General features: G+C 59.2%; 1 protein-coding gene across 5 annotated transcripts; it reads right to left on the reverse strand.

Moving 5' to 3' along the window:
• Nucleotides 1–3,415: 3,415 nt before the first annotated feature.
• TULP1 (TUB like protein 1) lies at nt 3,416–12,961 on the reverse strand. 5 transcript variants are annotated; one of them, XM_065038466.1, is made up of 14 exons: nt 10,770–11,132; nt 10,261–10,306; nt 8,665–8,801; nt 8,402–8,551; nt 7,689–7,823; nt 7,327–7,440; nt 7,086–7,220; nt 6,826–6,968; nt 6,421–6,594; nt 6,121–6,233; nt 5,514–5,622; nt 5,209–5,307; nt 4,752–4,923; nt 3,416–3,956 (listed from the first exon to the last, which is right to left on the reverse strand). In XM_065038466.1, exons 1-14 carry the CDS (start codon nt 11,071–11,073, stop codon nt 3,823–3,825), a joined length of 1,965 nt encoding a protein of 654 aa, XP_064894538.1. In that variant the 5' UTR covers nt 11,074–11,132; the 3' UTR covers nt 3,416–3,822. The 5 variants fall into 5 exon arrangements, with proteins under 5 accessions (XP_064894538.1, XP_064894539.1, XP_064894541.1 ...); XM_065038467.1 differs by having other exon boundaries at nt 6,826–6,917; nt 10,770–11,127; XM_065038469.1 differs by having other exon boundaries at nt 8,665–8,788; nt 10,770–10,882.
• Between the last annotated feature and the right edge of the window lie 168 nt (nt 12,962–13,129).

Here is a 13,129-nt window from a genome sequence, read left to right on the forward strand (position 1 = left end):
ATGCCGAGCTTGGTTGTGTTCAAGCATTTCAGGACAAGACAGCCAATGCCGCAGCCCATAAAGCGACAGCCTCTGAACCATCTAGCACATTCAGCAATTGTGTGTGATTAATAAAGCCATATCACATTCTTCCATCCTTGGCCTGGTGCTAACTTGTAAGAAATCTGGAGCGAAAACTGCAGCAAAATGGCTGCTATTCTCCAAGGGCCATTCGGAGCACTGGTTACTCATCCCTTACTTGGGCAAAAATGACATTGGCTGCTCCTGGAGATGACAGGCTTAATTGAGTTCAATAGGAGTTTAGACTGAGTAAGGCATGAGCAAACAAGCATGCATTAGCCCATGAATAAAAGCCTGATCTGCAAACGTTTAGGAACACGTAACACCAAGCAGGGGAGTGCCGAGGGGGTCGCCACTGCGCCAGGACGGCGCTTGGGCAGAGATCGGCTTCGGCTCAGCCACAGCGTCTGACCCAGCCGCTGGCAATGCCACGATCAGCTCGTTCTGGAGAGCAGTGATTTGAGCCCAGCTTGGTGCCTTGGTTCAGTCTTGCCTCTCGGGCTTTTTCTTTTTCAGAAGTCCGTAATCCTCATTTCTGCTATTCTTCATCCACTGGTGGGAACAGCAACTTCCTTTCCTAAATTATAATATAAAAGAGCTGCAAGCAGCAACGCCATAAATAATATTTTCTTATGGCCAGAACATCCAAGTCTAGGCAAGACACCAAGAACAGCTACAACATTGTAAAACTCCAACACTTCTCCAGAATGGATTCACTAATTAAAAAATGATTTTTTTTTTAAAGCGGTTGAAAAATATTGGCTTTCCCATTGCTGCTTGTCGCCGGCTGAGCCGACCAAGTTCCCGTCCTGCAAACCCACAGCCCGGCTTACCGTCCAGGAGCCCGCCTCTCCCTCTAAAAATGTCACTGAAATAAATACATGGGGAGGAGAAGAGGAGAGAAAAACAACCTGTCACAATCACTTCTTTAATTAATTAATGTATCACCACTTCAAAGCAGGGAGCGAGAGCCCCCGAGGCTGAGGCGATGCTCTCTGCTGGGCAGGGCGCATGCTGGGAACCAAAGAGCTCCAGGCCTCCCATTGCCAGGCCAGAGGCTGCCCATTGCTGGCCTCCCCCCGTGTCCCCTCTGTGGGCTGATGGGCCTCTGCCTCTTGGAGCTGCCTGGAAACACCCCACAGCCCCCCGAGAGCGCGGGGGCTGAGCCCGAGCTCAGGGCCGGGTACGCGGGGCTGCCAGAGCCCCAGGGCTCTGGGGCAGATGCAGAAGCGAGAGATCAGATAAGAGCTCCCCGCTTCCATCCTCCTGCTCAGGTCCAGACCAGCCTCTTCCTGCTCATCAGCACGGGACGGAGATGTCGGCAACCACGGCCCGTGAGACCAACAGCACCACGGTGACATCGGTCCTGGCTCGGGGGCAGCACCCAGCATCGAGGTGCAGCCTTGGTTGTTTGTCCTCCCCTTTGCCTTATAACCATCTTTGCAATGACAAAACACATTTACCAGGAGGTTGCCTCAAGGAGGTTCTGACAGTCACCTCCAGCCCCTGGCTGTGTTCGCGTCCCCACAAGAGTGCTTCATGGGGTTAAATCCATCCCTAACGCCAGCCCCCTAAAAATGAAGCTTCAGAAGCCTCAAAGTCTTGTGCCATAGGGAAAGCAGCATCCCTGCGGGATGAGGAGACCTTTCTTGAAGCAAGACGCACACGCTTTGGGCTCAAATGCTGTTGATAAGTCTCCTTCTCTCTGTTTTTGATCTTTTGTTGCAGCAAGCATTCCTTTCACACCCACGCACACCCCAGCGTCCTCAGCCATTGGGCTGCTGGCGCATCCGTCACACTTTCCGTCGGCCAAAGTAGATACACATTTCCACTGCTCCCATTCCTCCTGTCCTCTGGTGTTAACAGCCAGCACAAACAAAGGGCCCGAATATCCATCGCCCCATTAAATTGTTTTCATTTGTTTCTTGTGCCGCAGTTGGTTTGGGTTAGAGCATTCGTGTAAGTGACTGGGGCCTGCAGCTGATCAGTAACCATGTTCCGGGATGGGGGGTGGGCTGGCATCGCGTTGGGCACCCGTGCAAGATTTTCTGCTCAGCTTGGGCTGCAGGCTGGGAATTCGGAGGGGTTTACAAGCAACAGTGGGCAACATGGAGACTTTCTGGGTGAACGGAGGGAGAAAACCCCTGGGGAGCAGCTGGGACAACAGCGGCTCGTGCTCCAGCAAGAGGCTCAAACCTCTCTCCCTCACCCCACTTCGTCTTTTCTGCTTCACCGAAGGAAATGAGGAAAACTGTCAGCTCCAATGCTAGCTGAGCTTTTCCCAATTTCAAACAGATGTTGGGTTCGTGGCTGGATTCGGGCAGAAAGCTCTTGCTTTCTCCACATTTGCTGCCCATACCTAGCCAGGGGATGCTGGCTCTGAACCGCAGCGGCTGGTTGTCCCTTCAGCTCACAAGAAGGTCTCAGATCTCACCACGTGGGTGAGGGACGACGTTCCGCACCGTCCCGTTTTCCCTGGCCTGTCCGCCCCCATCACGAGCGTGTGCCGGTGACTCACAGAGCCCGACTCCTGCAGCTGGTGGGAAAACCTTGGCTCTTTCTGCAAAGACACCGAGGCAGATGTTTGTCAGCGGTCTGGCTGCAGCCCGTGGTCCCAGTGCCACAGCTGTGTGCGCCGCACACAGGGACAGGTTCGGGCCGTGGTGGCATTGCGACACTGCCCAGTGAGGACAAGCATCCCTCTTGCACAACGACATCTGTCTCATCTGCCTTCTGCCCCTCGGCCATTCCGCTTTGGCTGCGTCCCACGGGGTTAACTTGAGGGGTTTAGTTCATGCCCAGGATGGGAGAAAGACCTATATGTGTCCTGGCAAGGGGATCCCAAATTGTATCATCCCCTCTGAGCGGTGAGTGGTGGAGACATGGGGGGCTCAGTGGGGCCCATATGGGTACTGTGTGTGACTCAGCACCACACCTTGTGAGTCACTGCAGCTTCCTGGTGCACCCAGAGTTTTCCCTTCCAGGTCCCTCCTGGCAGCACCGACCCAGCCCAGCCCCGTGCCGGCGCTGCTGGTGCTGCCTCACGTGGCTGCCGGCCCTTCTCCGCCGGCACCGGCCTCCCTCAGCACGTGCCCGTGTGTCACCAGTGCCCCGGGTGCCAGGCTGCTCCTCGGGGACACAAACGCTTCCAGCCAGGTCTGACTCCGTGGGTGGGGAGCCCAGGATGTGAAAAGACAACGTAGGCACAACACGGCCACTCGTGCCAGGGCAGAATCGGGCAAAATGGGGGTTTGGTGCCCATTGGGCCAGGCGGTGGGTCCCTCACCAGAAGTCTGGGCAGAGCCCAGCCACGCGTGGGCTCTGTGCACACACAGACAGATGAGGAAATGCAAAATGGGAAGACCATCAATCCCCCTCTCGCTGAGACTGAGCTACAAAATACAAACCAGAGTCTGAGGAAAAAAAAAGGAGGATGAGTTTCCAGGATCTGAGTCCAAGAAACGTCTCAAAGGGATGAGATTGGGATCACAGTCAGCCTCATCTGCTAAGTATACCCCGAGCCTGACTCTGCCATCAGCCTCAGACCAGTGATCTGCCCCCGGTTTACCCGGAGGGGATGGCTATGGCCAGATGAGTGTCCCACGGGGCTCTGGGGGCACCATGCACCTCGAGCCACCCTGGGAACAGTTGTAGCCACAAGCATTCGCTGGCAGAGGTGGAAATGGAGGGAGCTGAGCAAGATGGGGATGCAGGAGCATCCACTGGGCACCGGCATGCAGCCCCGGTGCCCCGGCACAGGTGCTACTCGCAGGCCAGCTTCCCGTCAAAGCTGGAGAGGGCGATGGCGAAGGCCTGCACAGCACAGAGCGGGTAGTTGTAGTCCATGGTGAAGGCATCGTCCGCCACACGCCCGAACTGCATCACGATGTAGTCGGCTGCGGGAGAGAGGGAGGGGACTGCTCTGGTTGGCAGGGAGGGGGCAAGTAACCGGGATGTCAGCTCTGCGCCCATCCTGCCCTTTTCCCAGGGGACCCGCACAGCCGCATCCCCCCCGCACCGAGCTCTGCTCACAGCTCATGCCAGCTCAGCACATGTACCAAAAAGCATCATTGTCCCATTGCATGATCCAGGACAGAACCATGACACCCTTCCATGCCCCCAGCGCCCCACCGGGAGCTGCAGCCCCCCACAAGGGACAGGGACCCTGCTCACCCCCCATGGGACTGCTGCTACCAGAGGGCGGGTGACAGGAAATCTGTAAAAATAACCAGGGGCCCCCCGAGAGGATTTTTCTGTCCTGTAACCCAACACCCCGGAGGACGAAGGTTTCTGACTGCACCGGACAGGTGACAAACGGCCGCGGGGACAGAGCCGCTGCCACTCCGGAGGGACCGTCCTCGAGGCACAATGCACCCCGCGGTGCGAGCGCTGGCAGCGCGAGCCGCGTGCCGGGGGCGACGCTGTGGGGCGAGCGGGTGGCTGCAGTGAGATGGGGGGAGCTCAGTGGCCCCAGGGATTTGTCCTCCCCTAATCTGCCTGGCAACAGGTGACCGTGCGCGCCCTCTGCCGGCGCCGCTCGCACAGTCCGGCCTCACGCCCGGCCGAGACGGGCGGGACCCCGGGGCCGCCGCGCGCCACAAGAGCGAACCTCAGCAAAACAAGGGGGTGCTGGGGCCAGCTGGTGGCACTGCCGCCCCACCATCACCCCAGCCCACTCCCTCCCGGCTTACGGTCGCTGCCGTGCACGATCTGGAAGTTTTTGACGGAGGCGTGGGTGACCCGGCCATGGAAGTTGAGGACATAGGACTGGGTCTCGTCGTTCCACACTGGTGCCTTGTTGTGCAGCTCTATCACGTTGTCCATGTTTTTGTTCTGCCATCGCATCAGGAGACCGTCGTTATCCTGGGGAGGGTGAGAGGGGCAGGAGCAGGGCTGGGGTGAGCCCCCCAAGCCCTGCCACCCGCCATGGCGTGCCCAGGAGGAGGCTCTGCGGCAGGAGCCAGCTGGGGCGTGAAATCCAGCATGGAGAACAAGATGCAGACCCCATGTCTGCCTCCTCCCAGGGAAGTGCCTGGAATTGCAGGGGCACCTGGAAGTGTTTCCATGCCCCAAAACTGATAAAATCCAAGGTAAGCGCCAGCAAATCCAGCCCTCAAGGAATTTCTCCCCGTCTGGCCCCTGACTTACATTTCGTGGCCGGATGGGCACCCTCTCATTGTCAGCGTTCATCCCAGGGATGATGACTGTCATCTTCCGGGGGCCTTTGAACCCTAAAACATTGGTCTCCTGCAAGAGAAGCCCTGTCCATAAAACCAGTGAACGCCATGGGCTGCAGCCTCTTGCCGGCAGCTGAACGAGGGCTCAGGGATGGATCCAGCCCACCCTGCATCGCTTCAGCCCCTCAGGGCAGTAGCCCAGTGATAGGGTGCAGGTCAGGACCCTCTTGCCACCTGCCCAGGAGGTCCTGGCGGTGTCCCTGTGCTGCTGCTTACATAGACCACGGCCGAGAGCTCCTGCCGCACATTGGACCAGTCGGCGTTGGCCCTGTCAGGGTTTGCACCGTTGTCAAACACCGTGAACTTCGTACCCATCAGGTTGGATCTGCAGCCAAGGATAGGAGACGGCCATGGCCAGTGCCACTGAATCCCCGCCAACCCCCCTTGAGCCCACTCCTCCAGAAACAGCCCCAGCTGCCAAGCCCGTACGCAGCCCCTGGCCAAAGTCAGTCTTCCCACCCTTTAGCTATTTGCATGGGTTCAGGACACCTCTAAATCGGGGTGTTATAGGTGTTGCCACCACAGGGACCCCCCAGCATCGCTGTGCGGCTGCTGGCGGTGCAGCAGGCCAGGACTTGCTGGGTGCTGCTTGTAGCCATGACCTGTCTGCCAGGAGGAACCAGACCAGCCTGTTTGCCCCTCCTGGCCCCCCGACACTCCTCGGGTCAGACCTGGCGGTGGGAAATGCCGAATTTAGCCTCCTGCCTGACCCCACCATTGCTCAGGGCAGCCAGCAACCTGGGGAGCAGGAGTGGGGTGCTGCAGGAGCAGGGTGCCGCAGGAGCAGGGTGCCGCAGGAGCGGGGTGCCGCCTCTACTCCTACCTCAATTTCCCAATGAAGTTCTCTCCCCCCCGCGACAGGTCGGTGGGGTCGATGGAGATGAGGTAGTTGGAGGTTTTGCTCTTCTTGCGTTTCCTCCCAGCGAGCAGGAACACCTGGGAGGGCGTGGCACTGCGTGGGGACGCAGCATTGCCACTGGCACTGCTGTCCCCAGCTTGCCACCCCCCTGTGCTATTTGTGTGAGGCTTGGCCCAACAGGTCACTGCTATGACCTTGCTCAAGTCATGGAGCAAAGATGAACCCCAAAATACTGGGGGTGCCCACACCCCCACCCCAGCTCACCTTCTTGTCATTATCCAAGTGGAGGTAATAGGTGGGGTAAAGCCCCCGGTCCATCCCCTTCTTGTCCCGTGTCACCCGGCACTTGACGGTCACTCCCTGTGGTGCTGGTCGGAGCACGAACTCCTCCAGGTTGTCCACCTCGATGACCGGCGACAGGGCCCTCTCCTCCTTCACCTGTGACGTGAGCAGGGGTGGTGACCCTAAAACCAAACCTGCCAAAAGCTCCCCTCCTTTCCTTGCTCCTGATTCCCCCTTGGGCTGCAGCTCTGCAGCTGGTGGCTTTGGGGACAGTGCTGCAGCGGGTTTCCCCAAGGGATGCTCCAGCCCCCTGACCCGCCCTGGGCAGAAACAGCTGCTGTCCCCACTATCAAGGGGACCCCTGCAGCTCCAGGGAGTATTTTGTACCTTCTTTGATTTCTTCCCTTTCCCCTTCTTGTTGGAGTTTTTCTGCGGGGTCCCTGGGGTCTCCTCCTCGCTCTCAGCCACTTTGGGAGGAGCTGCAGGCAGGAATGGGCAAGGCACGGGAGGCGATGAAGAGTCTGACTCCCCTGAACCCCAAAACTGAGCTCAGCATAGACCCATGCCAACGCCATCCACCAGAACACCGCTCTCCGCAGCCAGGCTCGCACCCCGCCCCGTGAGCCCTTGTGGCTCCTGGGTCCCACCTTTCTTTTTGGTTTTCTTCTCCTTGGGGGGATCCCCCCCAGTCTGGAAGAGGGACACCGGGTTTTTCTTCTTCTCTGACCTGATGGGTTTGGTGCTGGAGTCAGAATCATCCTCCTCATCACTGGTGCTGATGGCTGGGGGTGGACACGGGGGACATCATCGCTCAGCACCGGGTGCTGTTGGCTTGGGGTGGTGTTGTGAGGCAGCAGGACTGTCTGCCTCCACCAACTCACCCCCTACCTTTCTTCTTGCTTTTCTTCTCCTTCCTTTCCCTGTTCACCTGGAACATGGACATTGGCTCCTTCTTGGTGCTTTTGGCAGATTTGGCTTTGCCATCGGGGTCGTTCTTCTCTCCTGGTGGGACAGAGGGGATGATAAATGGCTGCACAGGTGAACGGGGACGGGCAGTGACGGGACAGGGAGGTGGCAAGGTGGGGGCAGCAGGAAGGTGTTATAGGGAGTGGGCAATTGCCCTGCAGCCCCCTGAGCCTCCCGGGACAGCAATGGGGACGGGGCGCAGGTGGTCCCTTCAATCCCAGCAAGGACAGATGCAAGTGACAGTGGGGCTGGGCTCAAGCCGTCCCCTTCCCCCAGGCACTTACCCTTTGGCTTCAGCTTCTTCTCCCGGCTCTCGCCCGAGGGAGGCTCTTTGGGGAGCTTCTTCTTGAGCTTTTTTGGTGGGTCTTTGTTCTCCACCTCCTCTTCCTCTTCCTCATCCTCTGAGTCCTCGGCCGGCTCTACCCAGAGGGGACACCACAGCATTAGCAATGCGAGTACACTGTGCATTGAGGGGACCCGCACCCCGCGGCTTGTGAGCAGGGAATGTCCCTCAGCAGCGCTGGCCGGCATGGGCACTCATCCCACCATGGGCAGGGTGCTGGGCCCACTGCGGCGGCCAGTGGCGTGCTGGACGTGTCCAGTGCCGGACGCGGCGCGCACGGTCACATCGCCATCTCGCGGCCGCAGCCCTGGGGTGTGGAACCGGGGTGGGGGGAGAGCCTCTACTTTTTGCCCACCCCATCTTTTTGCTCCAGAGACATGTCTAGTGTGTTGGTGGCACCAGCCGGCCGGCACCGCAGCGTTCCCAGGGACTGTGTCCCCACGCAAGCCCAGCTCTGCAGCCAGCACCGCGCATGCAGCTCCTCTGCCCCTTTCCTCCCCTGTGTGTAGATGGGTTTTGGCCAAAAAGCTCTCCAGGGATGTGCAAAGCCCCTGTAGACACCAGGACCACGGATGGCAGCGGCAGGACATGGTGCATGGGGACATGAGGTGCCATGAACGGGTGCCTGCAGAGAGGTGGGTGCTGCCCCCCCACCTTGCTGCTTCTTAGGGCCCTTGGCCACACGGGAGCGGGAGGTCGGGCTTTCCTTCTTCTTCCGAGGCTCCCTGGTGAATTTGGAGAAGCGGTCCTTGTCACTCTCCTCCTCCCCCTTCTCCTCCTTCTTTTTCCTCAGCTTCTTCACCCCTGTGCATTTCAGGAGATGCCCGCCATTGAGAGCACCGCAGGTGCACCCTGAGGCGGCCGAAGACCAGCATGTGCCCCCATTTCCATGGGAGCTGGGGGGGATCCACGCTTACCCTGTGCCAGGGCACGGGGCTCCTCTGCAGCGCCCGCCTCGTCCAGCTTCTTCATCCGCGGGCGCCGGGGCTTGGCCTCGGGCTCCAGCGCAGGATCCTGCCGCTTCTTTTTCACCTTCTGCCCCTGCAGAATGGTGCTGCAGAGACAACGCCGCCCTTAAGCCCCTTTTCCCTTTGTGAGGCAACCGCTGCTTATACAGTACCAGCTCTCTTCCCAAGATACGGCCAGGCTTTACGCCAACCCCACGTGGAAGCAGGGACCTGTTCCAGGGATGGGGACACGTTTTTGCCTTAAAACGAGTCATTAGCAAACGAGCAACTTACCACAGGGCAGCCACCCGGGGAAGGCAGAGGAGGGAAAAGAGAAAGGTCTGTTAGCAGACAGCCCGGAGAGCACCGGCTCTGGGGCAGATAGCCATGTGCCAGCCCCAGGGACAAGGGACATGATGCTGGCACTGCCCCAGCAGCATGGACCACACCAGCATGGAGGGACAAGCCACGCTGCGCCACGGGGACTCCAGCGAGAGCCACCCGGGCACTGGCTCATCGGCCGGTGGGCGTTGCAGGGCACCTGAGCTGGGACGGGGACGAGGGCGGGCAGCCTGGCTCCGCACCTCCATCTCCTCCTGCTCCTGTGAACGGTCCCGCAGAAGGCAAGGAGCTGCGGGGCCGCGGCGATGGAGGCCAGCAGGAGCGGGAAGAGGGGGATTAGGTGCAGCACACCTAATCCGCGTTAGCTGGGCCTATTAATAACCCTGATTTACCAAATACAGAGCATGTAGCGCAGCACTTGGCTCCAGACAGGAGATATTTAGGGAGTGTCAGGTCCAGGGCCCTCAGAAAGTGTTTTAAGCAAATCCAGTTGCACCAGGGCACCCACCACCCAACAGAACATCTTCCTCTTCATGGGGCTTCTGTCCCAGCACAGCAGGTGAAGCTGTTTTGCAAAAGGGACATCCAGCTGGATCCCAGCAGGATCCCAGCACTGCAGATTTGGGGTGCTGAAGCTGGGGGTTCCCATGGCAGATCTTGGAACTTGCTGTTTCTTCCATGTCATCAGCTCACATCGAAAAGCTCCTTCGCATCCTTTAATCCCTTAAGCAGCTGGGGGAGGACAACCACTTGCTTCGTTACTTAATGAAGCCCTTCGAGGAGGGGCTGTTGATTAATCAGGTCAGTGAAATTGCAGACCCCCCCCAGGGCCGGCAGCACCCAAGGGCTGTGCCGAAATACAGCAAGGGTGGTCTAGCCTTTCCACATCACAGTCTGGGGAAAGTGAATCACGGTTGACGGCTTAATTGAGAGGCTTAATTAAGTGTTAATTAGGGACTGAGAGCCCACCTCATGGGGTGATTTGAAAGGATGGAGAGGGGGGTTTGGAAGGATGCACAAAGCAGCAGCTGCTCTGGAGCAGGGGCCCCCAAAGCTCATGCCCTCCTGGGGCTGCAGCACCCCAACAGAGCAGCCTGTTCAGCGCCATGTTGGTCTTGGTGTGGGGACGGGGTCTGAGGATCTCTGGTGGCCCCAGCCCTTGGGGACAGGCTGCAGCAGGGGACGGTGGCACCAGGGACAGGGTGGGAAGGGTTTTTTTCTCACCTGCTTGGGCTTTTGCTGCTGGGGGCTGCCCAGGTCCTCGCTGGGGCTGTGGGGCACAGAAAGCAAAGGGGTGAGGGCTTTCAGCCCTCTGCAGTTCCTGGGCAGGGGGGGAGGGCAAAACCTGCCAGCTGAGTGACACCCCAGTGTCCTGGGGGTGGGAAAGGTCAACCTTTCATTTGGCTCAAGCAGCTTCCCCTGTCTGGACTGGGTCAAGCTCAGCCGGCAGCGCCCTGTGCAGCATGGAGTCCAGGACGGGCTCTGCCGTGGCCAGGGATGACAGCAATGCGGTTAATTTTGGGACCCCCCCCGCCCCCCAACAGACACTTTGCCTCTCTGCAAGCCCATGAAGCACCATCACACCACGCGCCCGAGCAAAAACCTGATAAACCAGCTCATTAAATTCCAGTTAAACAGAAAATAACAGAAAAAGGCATTGGAGGAGCCGGGACCCAGTGGGGACGCCTGCCCATCGCCCCCCCGCGCGGGTCGCATCCTGCCCTGGCACCCACCTGTCAGCAGCCCAGACCTCCCGCAGGATCTCGGTCTGCAGCGGCATGGCCGCGGGCATGGGACGGCTGCCTGCCCAGGCACCGGCGCTGCTCCCCGGGCACCGGCCGCGCCGAGCAGGATCGGCTCAGCCAGCTCCACCAGCCCCGCGGAGGAGGAAGAGCAGGTGAAGGAGATGATTAACTTTTTATTTCTCCTGAAACTCGGTAATAGGATTTCAGGGGCTGTCGGCCAGGCCGGCAGGGAGAGCAGCTGGCACGGCAATAATCCCAGGAAAAGGGGGCCCCGTGGCGGGCACAGGGGCATGGTTGGGCCCTGGGTGCCTTTTGTGGGTGCACAGCTTCCCCCCTTGCCGGGTGGGATCCCCAGCCTGGGCAGGGGATGCTGCCTGACCTCCTTCAGGGTCGCCCTCCCTGCATGTGTCTCTCTTCCACCAGAGAATGTCATCTTGGGTATAGAAAAGCAGGATTTGGGCTGTTTTGCAATGCCAAGGGCTTCCCTGTGGGTCACTGCTCTGCTCTGACCCCCGTCCCACGTCCCCGGGACCCTTTGGCTGGCGGGTTTCGCACCCTGCCCACTGTCACTGCCTCCCCATTATCAGCACTAAACATTTCGCTGTTACTGTTCCCTTCCAAAGCCGCCTGGAGTTGCTCTCTGGTTGCAAAACCGGACAAGCCAAGTGTCCCCACCAGACCCTGAGCCTTGCCCAGCGCACCACAGACACCCCAAAAATGCCCTGGTGCTGTATTTCCCACCCTGTGCCCAGTGCCACTAGATGGCATTTGAACACCGCACACCCGGGACCCGCCGGCACCGCCAAGGTTTTGATTCCTTTGTACAAAATGTTCCCAGTACGAAAATCTCTAAACCGCATCTCATCACCTGCCCGGGTTGAATTTCCGTTCCAAGGAGGAGAAAAGCGCCAATGCAAAATAAAGCACAAATCTGCTTAAAAACAGGGGGAAAGCCCAGAACCGCAACGCAAGGGCTTTTTGTTGGTGGTTGTTATTTCTGTGGAGGGTTGTTTCCTATGGAAAACGTTGTCGGGGCTGCCCCCACACCAGAAGCACAGCCAGGGCCCCCAGCTGGCAGCCCCGCTCAGGCAGCTCTGGGGCAGGGGGTGCCAGCCCCTCCCCCGCCCCGGGGAGCGCTGGTGCTGCTGAGAACCGCAGCATCGCCGCCGGGACACCGGCAGGTCCTGGCGGAACCTCCCGCCAGAGCCGGGACATCTCCAGCCGGGGCAGCAGGCTCGGCTCTCCCCAGCACCCTCCCGCACTGCACTCCATCCACAGAAAAAGCACTTTGTATGTTTTTTTCTTTCAGTTGTTTATTTTCAAGCTCCAAAAGGGATATTACAAAGAACAGACAGGAAAAATACCAACCGGAAAGCTGTTCTCACACGGTAGTGACGGCATCCCTTCAGGACGGAGGGGCCACTGGCCGAGGTGGCAGCAGCACCAGCATGGGGACACGTGTCCCATGCACGCCGGGGTCCCCCCTCACCACAGGAAAGGTGCTCGCTGCCCAACTGTAAACCCAGAGCAGCAGCTCCGGCCCAGCCACCTGCTTTCTGAACCACGTCAGCCTGCAGCTTTTTTTCCCTGTACAGACCCCAAACGAGCAATAAAACTCTCATCCACAGATGGGAGCTGAGGGATGGGGCACAGGCTGCCAACTGAGCACCTGTGAGCAGCAGAGCTGGACAGGAGGCTCTGCCCTCCGAGGACAAAGAAACCATCTTCTTCAAAAGGTAACATTCCCCACAAAACAGCGCTTTAAGGGCAAATCACATTCCTGCGCCGAGAGGCTGCAGCAAAGGTGGGGGGTCCTCACCCGCACACTTGGCTCCACATCGCAACCCCTTCGGCCACAGGCAAGAAGCCACCAGGAGAGCAAAACCGGTTTCCCCCCCCCAACCCAATCGGTGAGTGAGCTGCCGGGTGCTCTGGGCCCCGTGAGCCAGCCCTGGTCTGTACGAGCCCACGTGCCCATGGAGGCACCGTGGCACCTGGCGCTGGTGCCAGTGCAGCGCCATCATGCGCTGGGTACAACCGGAGGCAGCGCTGCAGCGTGCAAGGAGCATCTCCTGCGTCCCAACTCGCAGCAGAGGACCTGGGATGCTGCACCGACAGCTGACACGGAGCCAATGGAGTCAGGACGAGTTGTCTATGGAAACCTCCCAAGAGCCAAGAGTTTCAGTTTTGTGGTTTTTCCTCTCCGTTTAATAGCTCTTTGTTCCACGTGCGGTGGTCCCACGGTGCTCTGCCACCCCCACTCCGCCGCTGGGTGCACCCAGGGCAGTGGGATGGGGTTTGTTTTTCTTTGTGAGGTGCTTTTTACTTCCACGATCACACGAACTGTA

The sequence above is a fragment of the Columba livia genome, chromosome 22 (genome assembly GCF_036013475.1).
Source record: "Columba livia isolate bColLiv1 breed racing homer chromosome 22, bColLiv1.pat.W.v2, whole genome shotgun sequence".
Taxonomy (NCBI): Eukaryota; Metazoa; Chordata; class Aves; order Columbiformes; family Columbidae; genus Columba; species Columba livia.

What these genes read in the sequence shown, in the direction of transcription:
- TULP1 (XM_065038466.1), bottom strand. Translation starts at nt 11,073, where the DNA reads ATGCCCCTGTGCCCGCCACGGGGCCCCCTTTTCCTGGGATTATTGCCG. An exon ending in GGGCCCTAAGAAGCAGCAAG is followed by an intron (nt 7,824 to 8,401) that starts GTGGGGGGGCAG and finishes CCCTCTGGGTAG; the next exon opens with AGCCGGCCGAGGACTCAGAG. An exon ending in GAAGAAAAGCAAGAAGAAAG is followed by an intron (nt 7,221 to 7,326) that starts GTAGGGGGTGAG and finishes GTCCACCCCCAG; the next exon opens with CCATCAGCACCAGTGATGAG.